General features: G+C 36.3%; 3 protein-coding genes across 4 annotated transcripts in view; 2 read left to right on the top strand and 1 right to left on the bottom strand.

Annotated features, from left to right (window-relative positions):
• Window positions 1-271: 271 nt before the first annotated feature.
• Window positions 272-4,543, top strand: LOC117213965 (exosome complex exonuclease RRP44). 2 transcript variants are annotated; one of them, XM_033459718.1, is made up of 14 exons: window positions 272-310; window positions 663-836; window positions 935-1,092; window positions 1,176-1,363; window positions 1,435-1,661; window positions 1,723-2,004; window positions 2,085-2,369; window positions 2,439-2,676; window positions 2,758-3,016; window positions 3,075-3,318; window positions 3,378-3,598; window positions 3,666-3,834; window positions 3,925-4,203; window positions 4,286-4,543. In XM_033459718.1, exons 1-14 carry the CDS (start codon window positions 287-289, stop codon window positions 4,451-4,453), a joined length of 2,916 nt encoding a protein of 971 aa, XP_033315609.1. In that variant the 5' UTR covers window positions 272-286; the 3' UTR covers window positions 4,454-4,543. The 2 variants fall into 2 exon arrangements, with proteins under 2 accessions (XP_033315609.1, XP_033315608.1); XM_033459717.1 differs by lacking the exon at window positions 272-310 and adding an exon at window positions 452-505.
• A 2,129-nt stretch (window positions 4,544-6,672) lies between these two features.
• The window catches only part of LOC117213925 (flotillin-2), an 87,664-nt gene continuing 71,533 nt past the window's right edge, over window positions 6,673-22,803 (top strand). The window contains exon 1 of the mRNA XM_033459650.1: window positions 6,673-6,955. Within this exon, the coding sequence (XP_033315541.1) occupies window positions 6,907-6,955 (49 nt within the window). The 5' untranslated portion in view covers window positions 6,673-6,906. The remainder of the gene's footprint in view (window positions 6,956-22,803) is intronic.
• LOC117213920 (glucose dehydrogenase [FAD, quinone]) lies at window positions 12,545-21,508 on the bottom strand. The gene is made up of 2 exons (XM_033459642.1): window positions 20,992-21,508; window positions 12,545-14,701 (listed from the first exon to the last, which is right to left on the bottom strand). The coding sequence occupies exon 2, from the start codon at window positions 14,529-14,531 to the stop codon at window positions 12,651-12,653; it is 1,881 nt and encodes a 626-aa protein (XP_033315533.1). The 5' UTR covers window positions 14,532-14,701; window positions 20,992-21,508; the 3' UTR covers window positions 12,545-12,650.

The raw sequence follows: 22,803 nt of genomic DNA, 5'->3' as shown, positions 1-22,803 counted from the left end.
AGTTTCTTGTTCTTCTCTTGGGACCAAGAGATGACGTTTTTACGGAGCTAACTACAACCTCTATTGCCCAATAAAACATTTTCTTTTAGCATTTCGCTCTTTTTCTTTTATTGACGCTTTTCTCTTCCAAAATTTTCTTTTTCGTATCTCATACTTTTCTCTGTTTCTATGTTTTTGTGCCAACAGCACATGGTCATTCACTATAGGCTAACCGTGCTGAAGGCAGCCTGACTTCATTATTCTTATGTGTCGAGATCTATGTATGCACATGGTCGTGTTATAGTTTATGGTTATAGAACCTGGACTTCCGGTGATTAATGTTTATAACATCTATATTAACCAAGCCGTGTGTGCATAGTTTGTTAACGAACAGTATCTTATTTTCTTTGACAGAAAAATATATAAATAATTAGTTAAATACATTTTTCCCTATGCAACAAAACCAAGCAATATGTTGACGACCAAAATATTCTTTAGGAAAACTAAAGGGGGAAATGTGTTTAAGGTATTAAATAAAATCAAAAATACTTGACATTTTATGATTTGTAATTGATTATATGAATGCAATCATATTCATTTATAATGCGGTTTTTCAAAGGATTAAATATGACAAAACAATTATAAAAATATTATGATTTGTTAAAGTTTAGTTTTCTTTTTAGACGGTTAGGGAGCATTACCTTAGAGATGATATTCATTGTGGATCTAAAGCTTGTGGAAAGTGCGTGTACAGAACTCGAAACATAATTTTAGATGACGAGGATTCCAGTGTAAGCAGTTCTAAGATAATGGAACCTTATTATCTATTAATTGATACTAATATTATTTTAGATCAAGTGAGTATTGTTTTAATCAAACCTGTTTAATGTTTACAATGTAATGTATTATTATATAATCTTTATTCTTTTTAATATAAAAATATATAATTTCTAAGATTGACATTTTGGAAGAAGATATTATTTGCAATGTCATTATTGTACAAACAGTGTTGGAAGAAGTGAAACATAAAAGTTCTACCGTATATAAAAGATTAAGGAATATTATCACTAATCCGCAAAGGAAATTTTATGTATTTGTTAATGAACATCATAAGTATGTTAACAATATCGTATTTATTTATTTATTTTATTAGGTATGTCTTATTATTATTTACTTTTTTTATTACTTCTATATAGGGATACTTATGTCGAGCGTAACCCTGGTGAAAGTACAAATGACAGAAATGATAGGGCAATTAGGGTTGCAACAAAGTGGTATAATGCACATTTAAATTTAGATGACAGTACAATCAAAACTGTGCTATTAACAGATGATACACGCAACAGAGAATTAGCAGAAAAAGAAGGGATCCCAGTTATTTCAAGTAAAATTATTTGTTTAATAACTTCAAAGATACTCTAATTTTTGTTTCAATTTACATTGTTGTTTTTTTAGTGGAAGATTATATATTATCGTTAGAAAATTCAGGCTTTTTGGCTGATAAATTATGTAAAAAGAGTTATGGTGCAGTATTTGAGGGCCCAGAAATTTTCCCATGTCATCTTACACCATTTGAATTACATGAAGGCATAAAAAATGGGAAACTTCTGCAGGGAACCTTTCAAGCTTCAAAAGAAAATTTCCTTGAAGGATTCGTGAATGTAGATGGAGTTGAAAAATCTGTGAGTACTTGTTTTCTATATTTTTAATAGATATGTATTTATTACATATATTTGATTATAGATTTTTATCCAAGGTCGTAGTAACCTTAATAGAGCTGTTGATGGCGATGCAGTTGTAGTGAAACTCTTGCCAGAGGATCAGTGGTCATCTCCTAGTGACATTGTTCTGCAAGATGAAGAAGAAGCAGATGCTGACGATGATATTTTAAAAACAAATAAAATATTAGATAAATTTGGTTCATCAAACAAGATGCAAAAGACACCGACTGGCAAAGTTGTTGGAATTATCAGAAGAAATTGGAGACAATATTGTGGAATATTGCAACCCAGTAACATAGAAGGGGTAAAAGCTGAGCAAATTTCCATAATTAGATCATACATACATATGTATATTCTATATTTCATAATCTTCTGTTTATTTAGAATGTACGACATTTATTCGTGCCAGCTGAACGAAAAATACCTAAAATAAGAATTGAAACTAGACAATATACTGTGCTGTGTAAACAAAGAATCATCGTAGCAATTGATTCATGGCCACGTAATTCTAGATATCCTCTTGGTCATTTTGTACGCGCGTTAGGTGAAATAGGGAACAAAACCACCGAAAATGAAGTGATATTGTTGGAACACGATATCCCCCATAGTCGATTTTCTGACGCTGTCCTCAGCTCATTACCAGAGATCTCATGGAGAGTCACGGACGTCGTATGTAGTAATATGCAAGAAGAAAGTAATCCTTTCAAAGCTCATATAAATTGAATGTATCATTTATAGGACATAGCACAAAGGGAAGATCTAAGATATTTAGATGTATGTTCAGTCGACCCACCAGGTTGCACAGATATCGATGATGCGCTTCACTGTAGAGATCTACCAAATGGTAATCTAGAAGTAGGTGTACATATTGCGGATGTAACACATTTTGTAAGGCCTGGTACTGCGTTAGATAAAGAAGCAGCATTACGATCTACGACTGTATATTTGGTTGACACGAGAATTCACATGATTCCTGGTACGATTTATTTCAATTTTATTTTTATTGAATAAAATGTTGAAGATTCTAACATACCATATAATATATTAACTATTACAGAGTTACTCAGCACAAATTTCTGCTCTTTACGAGAAAAAGAAGAGAAACTAACGTTTTCTTGCATATGGGAAATGGATAGAGACGCAAACATAATTAATACTAGATATTGTAAGTCCGTAATATGTTCACGAGCAGCGATGACTTACGATGAAGCTCAACTAAAAATTGATGATGTTACTCAACAAGATTCACTTGTAAAGTCATTAAGGAATCTTAATAATTTAGCTAAAAAGTTAAAAAAGAGACGTCTGGATAATGGGTATGTAAAATTATGTTACAAAGATATACATGATAGTATAATTTGCTTTTTATTGCAGAGCGTTATTATTAGCATCTCCAGAAGTCCGTTTTGAGGTAGACTGTGAAACGCATGATCCTATCGAAGTGGAGGTAAAAAAATTGCGAGAAACTAATTCTATGGTGGAAGAATTTATGTTGCTCGCAAATATTTCGGTTGCTAAAAAGATTTTAGAAGAATTCCCAGAATGCGCTGTATTAAGAAGGCATCCTGAACCACCACCTACTAATTTCGAGCCTCTTATAAAGGCCGCAAAGAATCAGGTATGAAAAGCTTATTCAAAAAATAATAATTCTGGTAAAACAAAATTTTTCTTCAACAGGGTTTTACTATAAATGTAGATAGTGGCAAAGCATTAGCAGATTCGTTAAATAAATGTCATAAAGAAAGTAACCCTTACTTTAATACTATGTTAAGGATACTTGCCACACGCTGTATGATGCAAGCTGTATATTTTGTTAGTGGCATGCATCAACCAAGTGAATACTATCATTATGGTTTAGCATGTCCTGTTTATACTCATTTTACATCGCCTATTCGAAGGTAGGAAAATTTGTTATGCAAATAAATAATATTTAATTTGAACGTACATATCTATTTAATTTTATAGATACGCAGATGTGATGGTACATCGTTTATTAGCAGTTTGCATTGGGGCTGATGCAACATATCCCGATTTGTTAGACAAAAAGAAGAATCATACACTTTGTCAGAATATGAACTATCGTCATAGAATGGCTCAATATTCTAATCGAGCATCAGTAGCACTAAATACTCATGTGTGTATTTGGTTATGTATCTTTGATTTCATTATCTGAATTGATTGTTCAATTGCACATATATCATTCATTATGCTCCTCTCTTTTTAGTTATTCTTTAGAGAAAAAATTCAAGATGAAGAAGGTTATATACTTTTTGTACGAAAGAATGCGTTGCAAATATTGATAATAAAGTATGGCTTAGAGGGGACTTTGTACCTGAACAAAGACAAAAATTCAGGTGCTACATTTAAGTATAATGACGAAGATCATTCACAAACCTGTGGAAATATCGTATTTCGCACTTTCGATCCGGTTACTGTGCAAATAAGTTTGAACAGATCCAATATACAACATGAGAAACTAATATTTAAGTTGGTTAAGCCGTTTGTAAGTAAATTATTACTACGAAAGCAAATAAATACTAATTGTTTTTATATAGTTCAATGTTCATAAAATTGTATGCGAATAGATTCCAGGTTTCAGTGTACCTCCAACAAATACTGCAGATACTTGTCAGATGGTACCAAAAGAAAGTACGAAAGAAACGGTAAAAAGAAAGATAGGAGCAGAGAAAGTATCAGACAGTAATACCAAAAGTGGAGGAAGCAGGAAAAAACAGAAGAAAAGGAAACACTAGCTCCATTGTACATTTTTTCCCTCTAGAATTAAAGATATACAGACTAATCATTAGATGTAATGAGATATAAATACAATAATAGTTATATTTGTAATTTTATCATAAATAAGTATGTATGTATTAATTATTATATATGTATACATATTTATGTGTGTTAAGAAACAGAAATGATAAAAAATGTAATATTTTTATTAGAAACAAAAAGTTCTTAAAGAATGTACAACTAGATACTATTTTTTATGAAATAATTGTGACGAATAATCGCAAGTTAGATAAACGAATTTACATCAGGGTGTCTGGTAACCGATGGTACAACCAGATGGAAAATGATGTTACGTGAAAAAATAAATCGAAAATATAAATAAATTTTGTTCATATGACGCGTCATGTAAAATTTTCACATAGAGTCACCCTGTACCCGGTTGTACCACTAATTACAGGACACCCTGTATATACATTGGCGTGCGAAATTAAAGGACCAGTAAATTTGTTTTCGACGAAAAATTGTCGATACTTAAACTGTTATAACATCATAAAAAATCATTCAAGTGCATAGTCAATGATATGGTACATATAAAACTTATACTATTTAAAACTCATATAAAAAAATTCATATATTTTTCTCTTCTTTTTACTGTACATGTTAAATAATTTTTTATGTAAAGAAGAAAATTGTCTTACATTTAAGTAAAAGCAGCAAAAACGAAAATGATATATGTATTTAAAATATGATATTCTTATTATACCTCGTCTGTGGTTATATACTGTCGTATCTTGTGCCTCCCCGTAGCGTAAATTTTAAGAACCTCATGTACCGACGTAGCTTGTTGTTCCTCATAGCATGAATTTTGGTGCGGTAAATATGAATTGAGCCGATTAATGCAAAAGCGGAGTAAGTGAATTTGTTGTCTATTTGGTTTGGCACCACGTCTCGAAAGCATGACTTTCATTTTGTTTTGTGCAGAATTGATGTAAGTATATCTTCACTAGTTTCTTGGCGGATAACAGAATAAGTAGGAATCGTCCACTCATTCCCTTACATGTTTACTTTAGCCCTCGTTATCCAGTAATCAAACTTTTTGAATTACACCACTTTTGCATTAAACGGCTCAATTGTGCAGCGACATAGTTGGGTCAATAAACGGAAGAATTTTGACAGAAAATTTATTGATTATCGCTGATAATTATATTTCCAATCGCACGTTAGTTCGCATATTTATTTTCGTTACCATCGGAAGGAACATATTATCCCAGAGCATAAAACGCTTACTTTTCTATATGATCCATCCCAATCAAATTAATTTTTATCAACGTAAATTACTAACAATTTTCTCAATTGGATATCAAATAGATCGCGTTTTATTAATGTAAAACCGAGGGTATAAATAAAGTAAATTAGGAAGATTAGACAAGAAATTTATCGCTGAACTTAATGCATTGGGAGTTCAAAATGTAAATAATTGTACAAGTTTTAAAATCTCTTAAATTTGTATTTAAGTTCTTCAAATTAATACACGGTTCTAAAATTTTCTTCATTTAAAATTCTGTGTTCGATTCTAATCTATTCGATACTCTCCAATTTCATTTAACTTTAAATTCACGAGCAGTGTTTCGAGAAAATAAATCAAATTTACAGATTTATATACGTGGAATAAGCAATACAGCTGAGCGACGGATTGTCGCTCGTTGCTCATTGCTCTTCTGTATAATCACGGTACAAGTGAATGCAATATGGGATTAGAAAGAGCTGCACATTTGCAAATAACGTATACACATTCGGGCAGTAAATATGCGAGTGTAACACCGTTCAACGAACAGCGTCAATGTGCGTGTTGATCAGACAAAGACACGAGTAGCCTCCATGTAGCGTCCTCTTTCTATTCCCATACCGCATCCACTTACACGGTAACGTATGACTCGCGTAATCTATCTTTATATTTTTATGGTATAGGATCGTGGCTTTAGCGTTTCACGGGCAACAACCCAACCTAAAATTCCCCAGGTTTCCTAAAATACAACGATATAAACATATCGTTTCATTTTCCAATATATTTTAATACAATTATTATTATTAGGAAATTACTTGCCAAAATTCTTTGAAGTAAAGGAAATTTAGAAATGAGCTTTTAAATAAGTACATATAGAGGAGATGGTTCATTTTGAAGAGATGTCGCTGTACGTGGAAATGTCGAGGTTGGCAGTGTTGCAAGCTAGGGTTTTGCAAAAGCTACAAATTTGGGTAGTGGCTTTGAGTAACATCGTAACCTTACGACGCGCGACTAACACGTATTGTTGCATGTTATTAATGATTTACCGGGGTTTTTGAAATAATCCATATTTCATTACTACCAATTTATTGTATAGATTAGTGTCAGTGGTAACCGTTTTAGTTCTGGTTGTTTGCTTGTGCCGGTTTGTTGTTGCATCTTCATTAAGAAAGAGTTTATCTGACAATGGGAAACGTTCATACTTGTGGTCCAAACGAAGCTTTGGTCGTATCAGGTATGTATAGATGAATGCTAAATAAGTATTTTTTACAACTCGATCAAGCGGTGCAATATATTAAACTAGAGCTGCCACGCTTGGTATTTTTCGTAGGCTTCTGTCGCTAATTTGAAAAAAGTGACGTAAATTATCGTATGCTACGAATTTTGAGAGATTGTTGTTTTAGAGCAATTTGTATAGAATCTCAGTACATTTATAAAATTAATCGAACGATTAACTTTAACCATCTGACAGTACACCGCCCTTGTCAGTATCAGTTTAGTGTATTTGGTTTCGCTCGTAGTGACACTTCCTAATTTATGCATGTGTCAATAGCTATTTGATTAACACGATACAACGAATGCGCACCGTAGAGAATCTTGGTTATTAATTTCATAACATTGAGAATCTTTTATTTTGCTGCACTAAACATAGGATAATATGATGCGCATGTTGGAATTATTGTTAACGTAAGGCTAAATAAGCACGTAATGTGGAAAAATGAATTTTAATTATCAGTTCGTCATGGAAAAATGTGATTAACATTAATATAATTAATCATATACACACACACATATGTATATGTCCTAAAGTAAGTTCTAAAAGTAAGTTGGAAAATAGATCTGGGTTAAATATCCTCAAGGTGAAATTGATAAACTTAAATGTAATACGTAGCATACATAAGTATGTAGTTTAATTCAAGTAATTGGAAATAGGGTCATAGGGTCAATAGTTTTCACTTGCATAACTATATTATTTTACTATTATTTCTTTATTTAATTACGAAATAATTTGGCTCCTGCGAAAATACTTCAATCGTATGTGAATCATAATTGTAAATATTACTGGAAGTTATATATCATAAATATATCTTCTGCGCACATGCAGCCATGCACTTGGATAGCTACTTTGTTAAAAATATTACAAATAAACGAATCTGTGTATCTAGTCTATGTATTTGAACTTGTTCATTTATCGTTTGTGATAGACGATAAGAGCTAGCACAAAAGGCTTCATTTAATTGCAAGGTATGAATTGCGTAATAAAAATTAGAATGAAATAATTATTGATTCATATGGATTCTAGAGCGAAGCGGTCGATATATTACAGATATACATATATTATTATACATACGATAATTACCGATATCCCATCCACCTCACCGATTTCGATAATTTTGAAATATGTCGTCGGGGACATGATTCTGAAAAATTTTTTCCTATACATACAACCACCGTTCGGTAATAGTTTTCTAGATATTCACAAAAGACTGTCAACCACCACCACCACAGTGAATCCAACCTATAATTGTGCGTCCACTAGATTTAATTAGATATTTATATTAAGTAATATTTACTTATTTATAACACTTACTTATAAATTATACTTATCTATTAACTTATTTATTAACTTATTATAAATAATTAGCCATGTCACTGCGCCACGCCAGAAAAAATTACTGAAAATTCTCAATGCGAGAATTGATTGTAAATATTAATAAATAAAAAAAAAAAATTGTGCGTCCATGGCAGGATACGCATTAGTATTGGCCGGATAAAATAACGTCTAACACAAATCTAATTCTTATTTTTTGTTTATAACTTATATAGATTTTGGAATAGGTGTGATTTTATCCGGTCTCCTCACGGCAACAGGAAACCAATACTTCCGCATAGGCTGTCACGGATGCACAACTATAGGCAAAATTCACTAGTAGCAGTAGTAGTAATGATAGCGACAGATTTTTGCAAATATCCTAGAATCCGTGGCCGAGCGACGATTATATGTACAGAGAGAAGTTATTTAAAATGTTGATTTCTACAATATATTAAAAAATCCTCGAAATCGGTGAGGATACTTAGGATAAAACCTACTAAATGTTTTAGAGTTGTTGCAAAAAGTTTTCGAATTTTATTTTCATGAATTTCATCTTTTCAGAAATAAACGTAAAATAATTGAAATGATAATAAATAAAAATGGTTATTATCTAATTGGTTGCCATTTTCACATGTATTTTTTCGCAGAAGTATTTTTATGGAAAGAGGAAGTATGACTCATCCTCCATATTCGTGTCATACACGCAAACCATTTGTTATCTTTTATAAGATTGATGAAGCGAAATTACTCTTCCCCACGATAATATTGTACAATGTAGCTTTTACAATTACAATTCTAACCTACAACGTTCGTGGCCTTCGTATTTCAACAAGAAAGCAAAATATCAATTAACTAATTACTATATCGTGCCCCCTCTTTGATACGATACAATCTTTGATCGAAACATGTTTCATATAACAAACAGTTCATAATTAATTTAAGTGATACACTTAGGTGTATCATTTTGTTATGATCCAATTAAAAACGAATATCTTTAATGTATTGGGTCTAAGTTAGTTTCTTAATCCGCCCGCCGTGAGGAAAATCTAATCCAATACATCGATGATATTTAATCGAGTAATATTACAACAGACATTTCTTGCTGTCGCTACGCGGTTGTGCACGGAGCTTTCATGTTCAAAAATTATTGAAATCGGAGGGTAGATAGTTTTTGTGCAATTTCAGCAGAATTCTTCCTTCGTTGTTCAACTAGATGGAAATGCATATATCTACATCGATCCACGAGTCGTAAAAATGTCGGTATTGCGTGGAACCGCAAATTGGCTTTTGTAGTAGGAAAAATAATCTTTTATATTTGGACGAATATTTGTATTCTATTGGCATTATAGTAGGTACTATATATATACAGGGTGGTTGGTAACTGGTGGTACAAGCGGAAAAGGGGTGATTCTAGGCGAAAAAAGAAGTCGAAAATATAGAATAAAAATTTTTCGTTCGAGGCTTTGTTTTCGAGAAAATCGACTTTGAATTTTCGTTCGGTACGCGTGCAGTTTATCACGTCTCGTTATAACGGATCTCACTGTAGATCGTTGTCTCGATGGAAAAATGAAAAAAAAAAATTTTTTTATTCTATATTTTCAATTTCTTTTTTCGCGTAGAATCATTCCCTTTCAGCCACCACCAATTACCAACCACCCTGTATATGTGTGTGTAGTATTAAATTAATGTAAGGATTGTACCAAGCAGATTGTTGTTAAGAATAACCTTGCAATGTATTATCGTTTATTACTTTTGACATTACTTTTTGTTGAAGTGATTCTCACTTCTAGGAAAACATATTGCATTTGCAAGTTCCACTGTAGCGATAGAAGGTCAATGTTTCCGATCTTAAATTGCATCCCTAGTAATCTTCGGAATCGAACTGGTGTTTCTTACACTCGGATGAACACGTTTGTTTATAAAATTAAGTACCAAGTTTTCCCATGGCCCTTGCTCTGGAAACTTCGACTTTCATCAAAATTCCGATGTCGTCGGGGTGGCTCAGATAATTAAAACGGATAATAAAAAACGCGAGCCCCTCGCAGCCAGTGATGGTTAGCGGTCCTTTTCGATCTAATAGGAAATCCTCGACGTGTGGCTTGAAATTATTCGCTTGATCCTACATGTTTGTGCCTACTTGATCGCGCACGGTGAAGTTTGGTCCACCCTACGTATCCACCCTTCGCTTTGGCTCTAGGAATCCTACACCTGCGACCGATTACCGCTCTGCAGTATCGGTCGGATGGTTTCGTTTCGTACATTCGATCGATCATTGAGACAGTTTGTAAGAAGGGCACGAGCAGCAGAGCAATGGCTATAAAGAAATTCTCATCAAGACCAGCTTTGATCAGGAGAACGCCGACATTCACAATGAAATCGTATCGAGAATTCGGACCGATCGTTACATTCGCTGAGAATAGTTGATTTTCGTGAAGGATGTTCGGAGTCATCATTAGGCTGCCGATCATGCGTTCCTCCGGAGTAGAGTCAAAGTTCTCGAAATTTGTATATAGCTGATTATATTTAATGGCTACGCGTAATAATTCGAGATGGAAGTTATAAATTGTTCATTTTTTTATTACTATTCGTCGATCGAAGTTTACATTATTTGTTACATCGATACGGTATATGTGATACAATGTACATACAATTATCGAATATAAGTAATACGTACTTATATTTACGTCAAAGGATAATTCAATTAACGAATTAATCGAACGATAGGTACAACTTTTGGTATTTTATTTTATAAATGTGCGATAAGACGAAGATTCGACCCTTTGTTCAACCATTTCATTCGAATATATAGGTGAGAAATTTGTTATCACTCGCCTATTGATTAACACGTACTTCTCTTTGATAAATTTCAATATCGAATAACTACAAAAAAAAAATTATTAAAAATGGGTGCAGTGTGATGCATTGATTGTGATGTTAGGCTTCCGATTAATAATATACGATTTCGATTACTATCTCGCTAATAAACTATAAGAATTCTTCTCTTTACATAAAATAACGAATGTTCGTGTCGAAGAAAAAAGTTTAATCTTCTGAACGGTACACAGGATTTAAATATGTATTATGTTTGTGACATTCGTTGTTCATAGTTGCAGATTAGTTCTTAAAATATTCTGGCTTGAAAGTTTAATTACACACAGATTTGTTGCGGAGAAGTTACGTAATAAAATATGGCACGTGCACGAAGAAAAAAAAGAACCTGAGAAAAAAAGAGCTCGCTTATTGAACAAAAATTGTATGGTTATTCTCGAGGAAAATAGGTAATAGGGTAAGTAGGAAAAAGAATTCGAGAGGAGGTAAACTTGTGTTCATCTATTCAAAAGTCGCTATTTCGAATCAAATAGTGTGATAGTTATGAAATTTGCCAGTCCATGTTGCCATGGAATTTTTCATTCGTAAAGGACTTCTTCTTCGTTTAAATCAAAAGAAACAAATATTTTTCTTAAAGTACATAACGCGTTGTGTTATATAACATAGTTAAGTCTCGCGTAAAATATCCTTTATTTTCTTGAGATACAGGATTGGTGTTTCTTCGTGCAATTTAGTCAAATTTTCTGTTATTATTTATTTTATTTAAAGTTGCATAGATTATCACCATGGTCTAATTTTTCTTGACATTCGATGAATAAATTCTGTTACACAATTTTTTAATCTGTAGTTTCGTATCTTTCCTCCTCGTCCGTGTTGCACGATCGTATTTCGATCCCTGCAATTCAGTTTACCTCCGATGATAACAACCGTGTAACGAGACAAGTATTACGTGAAATTCATATAATTATCCGGAGATGCGGATACGAGCTATCTGCCCACCTGTGTGCAATGCGTTTACGTCATAAGCTTCTTGATCGATGATAAAATATTAACATTAATTCGTAATTTGTGCTTGTAGAGCACAATCTGATTCTATATGTAAGAAGGTTCCCTATTTCGCTTTTTTCGATGATCGTTTCATAGTTTATAATTAAATTTTGTACAATTATAAACTTTACAGTTAATCCAACCATACGATGAAGTTATTTCATTTTCGATGCAATTTGATTCGTTCGCTGTATCGGATCGTTTTGTAACAACCTTTCACTTAACGATAATACTACGGTTAATTTAACAAAATTTCATTTTTATGTACATATAATCAAGTACACACACACACACACACACACACACACACACACACATACACACGCGCGCACGCACGAACACGCAAAAGAGTACAAATCTACCAACAACAAAACGTAACTAAAGTACCAACAGATATATCTATCTAGTAAAGATCAACAACTTTTTACTAACTTTTACTCGATCCGCTAATATGAAATCGCTAGCTTCTTCTCGCAGTTTCTACCGTCAGCCAATCGTTCTTTACGAGATCGGCTCCCTTCTCTCCGATCATAATTACCGGCGCGTTCGTGTTTCCGCTACAAATGGTAGGCATGATCGACGCGTCGATCACCCTCAACCCTTCGATTCCGTGTACCTTCAGCCTAAAATCGACGACGGCGGTGGGATCGGTGGAAGGGCCCATCTTCGTTGTTCCGACCGGATGATAAATGGTCATCGAAATATGTCGAATGTGACACTCCCAGTACGCGTCCGAAGCAAATTTCAGGTGTTTGCACCCAGGCAGTTTGATCCTGTGAACTCTCGATCCAAACTGCTTAAAAACCTTCGCCTCGCTAACTCTGATCGCGATTTTCGCACCTTCGACCAAAGTGGCGATGTCCATCGGATCGGAGAAATAATTAGCGTCGATGAGCGGGCTATGAAACGGATTGGAACTACGTAGCCTGACCGTGCCTCTCGATCTAGGCCTGAGCAGAAGAGGCATGATGGTCCATGCGTCCTTATTCGTTATAGGTCTGTACACGGTATCGTACACTTGATCGGTTATTCCGAGAATCTTCCTAACTTGCACGCCGCCGTCTGAATTTATGGACGCCGGCGCCATGTGTAATTGAATGTCCGGATAATCGATGGACCGATTGGCGTATTTCGTGTTGACGAAGGCGTAGCCCTCGACGCCGCCTAGAGTGGTCATCGGACCCCTTCCATTCGCCACGTAATGCATCGTTACCGGAGCCGCTTGCAGCCGATCCTGAACAATAGCCACGGGTTTGTCTATCAGGAACGTCAAACCACCCATGCCAACGTGATCCTGTAGATTGTCGCCCACTCGAAGGTCCTTGATCACCGGTATTCCAACGTGACGCAGGTGTTCCTTCGGTCCTACACCGGATAACATGAGAATCTGAGCGCTATTTATCGCTCCGGCTGAAAGAATCACTTCCTTTCTCGCTCGGACCATTTGTCTGCGACCATCCCTGACAAACTCGACGCCTGTTGCTTTCATGGTGACAGGGTTGATCAGAACTCTGGTTACGTGAGAATTCATGGCGGTGTGAATGTTCCTGCGCAGTCGAATTGGTCGCAGAAACGCCTTCGCCGTCGAGCATCTGCTACCTCGGCGGATCGTCCCTTGAGCTATCATAAATCCCGTTTGCTCTTGTCCGTTTATATCCCTGTTCTCGTAGCCCATCTCCGTTCCTGCTTGAACGAACGCCACTACCAAAGGAGTCTTCCACGGAGATTCTTGCACCGTCAAGTACCCACCAGTCGAGTGATACGGACTCCTCTGCAAATAGGGATTCCTGTTATCCTCGGATTTCTTAAAATAATACAACGCCTGGTCGTATCCCCAGCCAGGATTGCCCATCGACTCCCAGTAATCGTAATCGTGTCTGTTCCCTCTGACGTATAACATGTAATTGAGCACGCTCGAACCACCTAGAACTTTGCCACGAGGCCAATTACAGCGACCACCTTTCATAGCCAGACAGGCTCTCCCCGTCGGTTCTGTTTTATATTTCCAATCTAATTTCGTCAATTGAAGATACGCCGCCAACGAAGGTACGTCGGTTACTTCGTTCTCATCCGGACCAGCCTCTAGTAGAAGAACGTTCCATTTTGATATTTCTGATAGCCGATTAGCTACGACAGCCCCGGCTGATCCAGCTCCCACAATCACGAAATCGTATTCCGCGTAGAGAGGATATTTGTCGATAGGCCGACTCTCCGGGTCCAGTTGATCGTATCGATAGTAGGACAGACCTGCTATTAATAGGGGGATTAGCCACAAACTCGTGCCCACCAGGCTCAAAGCACCCTTCAAGGCTGACGTGACCACGAGCGCGCTGAATACCATTCTTTTCCACTAGATAGATTCTTAAATTTCACCGAATGATATTTCCGATTTTGAAGTGTTTTCGCTGCTTCGTATGTCATCATGAAAGAATGTCTGGTGGCCGCGTGCCGATTTTCTCGATACGATGTACTTTGGATGATACGCGGGGATTTACGTTCTTCATTGCTTCTCTGTAAACAAACGAACGACGAGCGTTAGACCAGATAAAAGAGATAGATAAGCTGTGAATTTTTATGCATTCGTGGGAAATTTCTTTGCGAAAGAATGCTCGAATCGTAGACAGGGTGGTTGGTAACTGGTGGTACAAGCGGAAAAGGGGTGATTCTACGCGAAAAAAGAAGTCGAAAATATAGAATAAAAATTTTTTTTGTTTTTAATTTTTCCATCGAGACAACGATCTACAGTGAGATCCGTTATAACGGGACGCGATAAAGTGCACGCGTACCGAGCGAAAATTCAAAGTCGATTTTCTCGAAAACAAAGCCTCGAACGAAAAATTTGTATTCTATATTTTCGACTTCTTTTTTCGCCTAGAATCACCCTCTTTCCGCTTGTACCACCAGTTACCAACCACTCTATATAATACGTGTGTTTTGTGAATATATAATGTGGAAAATATCGAAAGTATCGTAATTTTTAGCGGGTTAAACAATTCTAGTTTGAAATTACATTCATGAAAATATGAATTTGTATAAACATCTACGGTCTAGCAAATAAATATCGTTGGGATATAAATGTTAGTCTACTATTATGGCTGGTGACACTAGTGACAATTATTCTTTCATGAAACCGAATCTTAGATACAAGTTGCAGAGAGACTCTAATTGCTAGTCTATTTTTATTTGATTGCTCGAGATTGAGTCGTTAACATTGTGCTATAGTAATTTTGTCAAGCATTTCAGTTAGAAATTAGAATGGATTAGACGCTCGTAGAGATCGATAATCCGAAACTTTCAACGAATGGAGAATCTTTCGAGTCACGGAGGACTGCGCGCTTACCGTTAAAACTTGCAAATCAAAAACAAGCAAACCTGCTGACCACTCGTCTATCGTCTATTTTTCTAATTGTTTTACCAAGCGATATACGTATGTATGTAGATAGATGTTCTAGCAATTGTACGCTAGGGCTCGTACGTCAACTTCTATTCGACGATTACGCGATTAATCAAAACATCGATTAAGCACGATCGATCCCGCGTACAAAGCATCGATTTTCAAATCGGTAAACGAGAAATTACACGATCCCCCGTTCAATTTCTGTCTTTCAAATTCCGGACGCTTAAAGTTTTCTCATCGGGCAAGGGAAAGGAAACGATCGTGGTAATCAGTGCGGGTAAATCGCGTTTCAGTACGACGTACTACGAATCCTGTTGGACGATGCGGAAGGAAGGAAGAAAATTGTAGGAAATAGAGCTGGCCCTAATTAGCAGCACGTGGAACTCGACGCGATTTGACGGGCAGCATGCGTCGCGGTTTATCGATTAATTCTCGCGTAAACCGGCCTACAAATTAATCAAGTTGTGTGTTTGCCGGTAGAATGGGTAAGATGGTGATCTCGTAACAGGGGAAGGTGAAAGTGTTCCATCCACGTAAACCTCTGTCACGTTCGTTTTCGTCCACGGATTTCTGCCGGTTATGTTACGTGTCCTCTCTCTGCTTGCGTTTCTTACGCCTCGACTACCATCCACGCTCTCGGCTTACGCTACGATCTTCCTGATCTGACTCGAGTATTCCTGATTCGGGTTATTCGTATATCGCGGCACCTTGCTTTTCTCTTCTTGTAGCCGCCGATACACGCGTTCGTTTGGCGTCTTAAATCTAGAACGTGCACTTTCGTATTTTACGAGTAACGAAATTTCTTACTTTATTTGTAGGTTTGTAGCATTTCTCATCGTTAGACTGCGAATTTCTATGCATTTATAGGAGACTCGAGAGTGCATAGTTTCACAGAATGCACATAATGCGAAAAGATATAATATATAAAATATAAAATATCCACGGTTTAATACTTTCCATAACATTTGATAGACGAAACAATTTTCTATCCAAGTTCTACTCTTTCAATTATATTCCGGAAAGTACGAATCTGCAGCCTATCGATCGTGGATCGTCGGCTGGAAGCTGCGATAAAACGTTCGACTGACGATAATAGATGAAAGTTGCGGGAGTAGAACGATAGAAGTTGCTCTCGAAATGGATATAGAGAACGAGAAACGCGTAATCGAACGAGCGCTGTTGTAACAATTAACGAGCTTGGACTATTGCTGATGTAGCAAACAGCAGTGGAGAGAGTAAGTAGGAGGATCGATCACCGCTTTATTTAGGTTAATAGGTTCTGGAATGAGTCTTTGTAGGTTTTCGCAGTAGATAAATGGTTGCTTGTAAGTTGTACGACCGGTTAGTTTGTGGAAGATGATTTTCCATAGAAATATAAATCTATATGGGTGACACAAATTATTTTATTTTTAAATGGATAAAATTACTCGTAGAATTACTCGACGAACGAGTAGCTGGATAAATTATATTATGCCCAATTAATATCTTAACTACCATATTTTCCCTATAGTCGCTGCTGTAGACAAAATTGCTACAGAGAAATTGATCAAGCGTAAATTATTCAAACGCAGAAATATCCGCAGAAAAAACCTGGCTGTATCATACGTCGATCTTACATTTGCTTCGGGAGAAAACGCATCTATTATGCTTAAAATGTTATTTCCATCGTTCGTGTCCGCCGAGTCACGAAAGAACCCGTGTTTTGCATCGGTAAAAAAAGATACGAGAAAGTTTTAAAACCACCTGCGTTCGTTATAACGCGGAAAACGCGATATTCGTACGATTCTATCAAAGGGGAAAAGAATGGAAAAAGAAAGAGAAAAAAGCAATTTTATCGAGTTGTTGCTCATCGAAATGGGTCTCGGGGATAGAGATCCTCGCAAACCGAACTGAAACAACGTTGTTTCCAATCGATGAACGAACGAACGAACGGTGAGAACGCAAGCTAGGAAAAATCATAGTCTCTATCGCCTCGCAATTTCTGCATCGCGCAAGAAAATAACGCGGAAATTGGCAACTTTTCTCTCTGAAAGACGCGTTCTCTATTCTCTTACATTATCGCATTTAGATCGAACGTGTAACTCTCTTCGCGCTACGTAATGGAATATTTGTTCGTTGCGCGCGATTCTTGGGAATAATTACATTCATTTTTTATCTCAAGACGATCATAAATAATGTCGTGAATAATGTCAAATGTTGTAACTTTTTTTCTTGAACGCGTTGTAGTTGAAATCTCATTTGCGTACAAAAAGAGGAATTGTAATGTACAATGCTGCTGGTAGTAGGAAAATAAAATAAGACAGACACACACACACACACACACACATGTATATGTATATATGTACGTGCAACAAGTACCTATTACAGAAATATTATACGACGTACTACTTTTGTCACGTACAAAATATATTCGCTTATTTGGTCGAATCAATCAAGGTTTATCACCGCGATCAACGCACTCGTCGTGTTTCGCTATAGCGCTAACGAAGTTTTAAAACTTTTTCCTCGACACGTTTATGAAAATTAGCGAATATACGTTATTATATATCATGGACGTTAAAGTCGACCAGTTACCATTATAATAGAGACGTTATTTCTGCCGACAAACGTGATTAGAAATTGACGTTTAACGACTACAAATCGACTACTCGTTTAACATTTTCAACGACGATACGTATCCTGTACACGATCCTGCTTTCTTGTTTCAGGTAAGAGTTTCGCCGACTGCTTGATCACCAAGCACCCAGCCACGTGAGTTCAGCGTAAATTAGTTTTTCTTTGAGCGACGTAAAGGAGAGATCCGTCGAAACTTGGAACACGCGTTCACGTCTCTCATTGCGTGGATTATTTCGTTCGTGACGAGTGTAATGTTTCGCTGTTTCTTTAAAAAAAAAAACAAAAAAGGAAGATACCCGGTAATAGCGATAACGATAGTAATAATAATGATAAATACGATGATATTAAAATTGTTTTCATTAGAGAGGCATCACGAAACATTCTCGATTCAATGAGAAAATTTTACAGAGTTATTGCGTAACCACTTGCGACTTTCTTTCTTTAAATGACTTTCAACGGCGAAAGAAAGTATATAAGATAATCGAGCATGAGTAACGTCGATGTATGCAGTTTGTTTGAATTTCTTTCTTTTTTTCTATTTTTTTTTTTATTTCTTCTATTTTTTCCTTTCTTGGAATTTCTTGATATCTTAAGCAGGAGTGTTAGATCTATGAGATGTATTTAAAACAAGAATTCGAGATGCGTGTCTTCGTGGTGAGCACGAAAGAGTTACGTAAGCTGAGATATTTAAAAAGGTGCGCCAGGAAATTATATTCTATTTTCTATCTTCTTCGTTAATTTATATATTTATATATGTTATGTTTATTATTTTTTATATTAATTTATTCTATATTTTATACTTTTGTATTTTTTGGCAAAATATTTGAATAAAATGATTTATAGCGGTGCGTTGTAGTCTATTTTTTTTTGTCTTTTCTTCTTTTTCTAAACGCATTAGCATTGATCTCTGGAAATCTGGTCGGATCTAATTTGGGTTTTGTATGAATTTTATCGCATAGCATAAGACTGCGTAATATCGTAAAACCGGTCTTATGTTAGATGTTTACAGCGAAAAGACAGATGTAACACTCTCATCGTTTGTTTAGAAACTCACGAATGACGAAATGAGTTGTAACCTGTTTTATTATTTTATTCCCTTTTCGCTCGTTTTAGTATCGAATCTTTTATAATTGATATTTTAGTTCTCGTAATCTTAAATTTCTCTTATTCTGTATTTCGTTTTTACTTTATCTTTTATTATCTACTAAATGATCTACTAAATCGATTATCTACTTTACTCGAATCACATACTCTTATATCGTATTATATCGATATTTTCGATAATTTTGTTCGAGTTATTTGTTATTGAATTAAATTAAAATAATGGAAAACAGAATGAAATAGTAACGACTTTGGATAAACGTTACGGATCGTGTTTTGCAATAGAAAAGGACTCGCATATGAAAGATTCGCTCATGAAACGCAATTAGATACCACCACATGGCAACGCCAGTAGCGAATAACGTAAAAATCTGTACGTAATCTAAGCGTAAAGATCTATGTCACCGTTCCACAGCCTTGATCTGTGCTGCCTGCTATGAATATTACTCCGATTCTCGGCGTGCACGATATTTAATGAGACTATTATCGCATGCAGTCGATTTTTAAATGAATCGCACTCTTCGATTTTATTATAATCTGCAGATGTTCGCGCGACTGTTTTTCAATACATTCAAAATGACAAGATTAACATTGTATTATTTCTCCATATTCTATACATCTTTCACTTGTCCCACGGAAATGAAAAATTGTTTACCGAACGTTCGTTTTACAAACAAGAATCGCAAACTCTATTGCAAACGAACACTCGGAAGAAACCTGATTTCGCTTATGTCTAGTTGATGGGGAAATCGTCTGCTAGACAATTCGATAATATCTTTTGTGTTTGTGGAAACTCGTAAAATCGGCTATTACGTCTTTCGTGGCCAGTGACGATCGGGTTGCTGGAAACGACAGAAATATTAAAGATTCGAAACTCTGTATATTTTCTTACGAATGAATATATGTTACTCGAGTTGGACAGAACAGAGAGAAATTTACTATGCGTAACCTATAGTTACACAAGTTTGTTATAATTCTGTCTAACACTCTGTATCAACGTTACTTGGCTTTCTCGCGAAATATCTGAAATGTCGCACCCGATTCTGATAATTTCCGTATCAATCTTTCTCACTGTATGTCTCACCTTATATCGTTTCGACATCTGTAGATTCGTCTTGCAGTGATTCACAAAAGTATTCGAACGCTTACCACAAAAAATTTTTCTGGCTACGTATATCATGTGCATCCTACGAAATATTCTTACACATATATCTCCAAAATCTGGTTAGCGCTGTAACAAGACGCGACTATCGTGTTTAAAAAATGTATATAGAAGTTGCAAGAGATTTATCGCAAATACACGCTTATTGTTAGCGAAAAATTAGTATACAGCATAAATGATAGTCTTAAACGTATAATTAGCGTTAAAAATGCTTTCACCAAATATCGTGCTTTATCACTATGGTAAATAATTGACTGTTCAAATACTTTGCACATGCCTGCAATATAACGATGCGGCGGTCGTGTCTCGTTACAGTGCTAATGAAATTTCAAAATGTTTCGTATAATATATATCTACGTAAGAGGTTTCTATATTTCCTATACTTTGTAAAGTTCCTTCGACGACCCTGGATTATCTAACGGGCAGTCCTTAGAACTTTCTCCGGGAGAATTCTCCCGTGATGTCGGAGGAGCATGTGCCAATATATCTCCGAACAGAAACCGAACACTTTTGCGAACCGCTTACCTTCGTTAAGATGTTTACGAAGCTTCTCTCCCCATGAAGTCTGTCGATTTTCCATTAAATCCTTCGAATCGACTTCCTCTTTATTCGGATCGTCTACATGGATGGTATCGATCGGTATCGCGGATCCGTAATTCCGAATCGCCAACCAAATGGAATGAAACTACTTTCTTCTCGGTGGAATTAGACGATGAACGCAGGAACGATCGCGAGGACGCGCGATTTTCGGCAGGATCGATCGATGCAAGTGGTTCACCAGTTTCGAAACGATAGTAGAATGACGGGTAAGTATCTCGGAAAAACGATAGAGCACTGTGCCGATACTACGCTCTCTGATCGTTTTACTCTCACCGTCCTTATCCGTCTGACTAACCGATGCCTGGGTTTTCTCGTCCTTCTCGAAGGCTCCCAACCGTACGTTTGGCAGTGAAAGTATTCTCTTCCTGTGGTTACCTACGCGCACCTATCCTCCCCTCCCCCCTAACAATGTGGTAACAGCTGGTGCTTACACTAGGTTGCCATTACCTTCCGTACACACGCTTTACGTTACATCCGTAAGAGTTCCTGCCGCTTCCTTTCGGACACGCGCCTTTCTTTCGACCCATGTCTTCTACGTTTTGATTTTAGTACGATCTCTCGATCAAAGTTTCGACAGAGTATCTCTTCTTGCGACACGCGCTCTATCTATGGAAATTGCTTACATTTTTTCGAGAAAGCATCTACTCTTAAACTTAATACGTGTTTATTCAAACATTTATATAACCTTTTTGGTTTCCACCTTAAGGCTGTTTTTATTACATTTGCATTACGCCGCATAATCAAATAAGATTTATACAGTTACCGTGGTAGTGGTCAACTATTTTTTTTACACAATTATCGCGGGGAAGTAACACATTGGGATCGTATATTTGCGAGAAGATTAATGTGTGTCGTGTTGTGAAACATCTGACATCGCTACGTGACTTCCATCACGACTAGAGTTTGCAATACTACCGATGACGAGCTGCCTACGAATTTCGAGTAAGAGAAAGAAAGTTCTGTCGAACAACCCAGTTCGTCGTTCGAACACGTTTCCTCGTGTCAACCGATTTATCTTCAACGGATACCGTCGCTGTAACGACAGGCACTCGTGCGAATTACAAAGACTGGACTGCAAGAAGTAAACATTTTTCTGACTCGTTTAATACGTGGCCATTATGCGTTCTGATATTTCAAACGTGCAAAACAATTTTCAACAGAAAAGAAGAAGAGTTCCCGAAAGCTTAATTCGTCTGTTTCCCCGGTGTTCTTTCCCTTCACCTAAACGTAAATTCTTACTGAAAAATCGCGTAAGAACGACGACACAGCCATTTCTAGGACACGTTGTTTGTACGCTTGCAGTCAAATGTAATTAAGAAATCGTTTCAATTATGGTACGAGTTTTCTTCTCGGAACCAGTACGCCGATAGATCATCTGAAAATGCGTCTAAAATTCATCCGATATCTGAGAATCCGATGTAAAGCTCCTGCTGAAACGAAGGACCGTCCGTTTTTCTGAGACTCGATGATCGCCCGGTGGAATGTAATTAACCGAAAAAGTTAAATCGCGCGTTGATAATCTGTTGTCGAGTGCGGGATCGGGTCAACGGTCTGGAAATATAGCAAAGTACATAACGGCCGGCTGATCGACGTTTACATCGTCCCTCGACTCGATCCTGTTTCCTAGCGTCGATTACATCCGGTTCTATTACATTCGTGCGGTAACTTCTTGGCACGCGTGTAATAACGCACACGCGTGATTACGTATCAAGCTCGGTCGATATTCGATTCGTTTTT

Source organism: Bombus bifarius, unplaced genomic scaffold (genome assembly GCF_011952205.1).
Source record: "Bombus bifarius isolate JDL3187 unplaced genomic scaffold, Bbif_JDL3187 scf7180000009145, whole genome shotgun sequence".
In the NCBI taxonomy this organism is placed as follows: domain Eukaryota; kingdom Metazoa; phylum Arthropoda; class Insecta; order Hymenoptera; family Apidae; genus Bombus; species Bombus bifarius.
The sequence above is the reverse complement of the archived record's forward strand: the minus strand, read 5'-3'. Positions and strand labels throughout refer to the sequence as shown.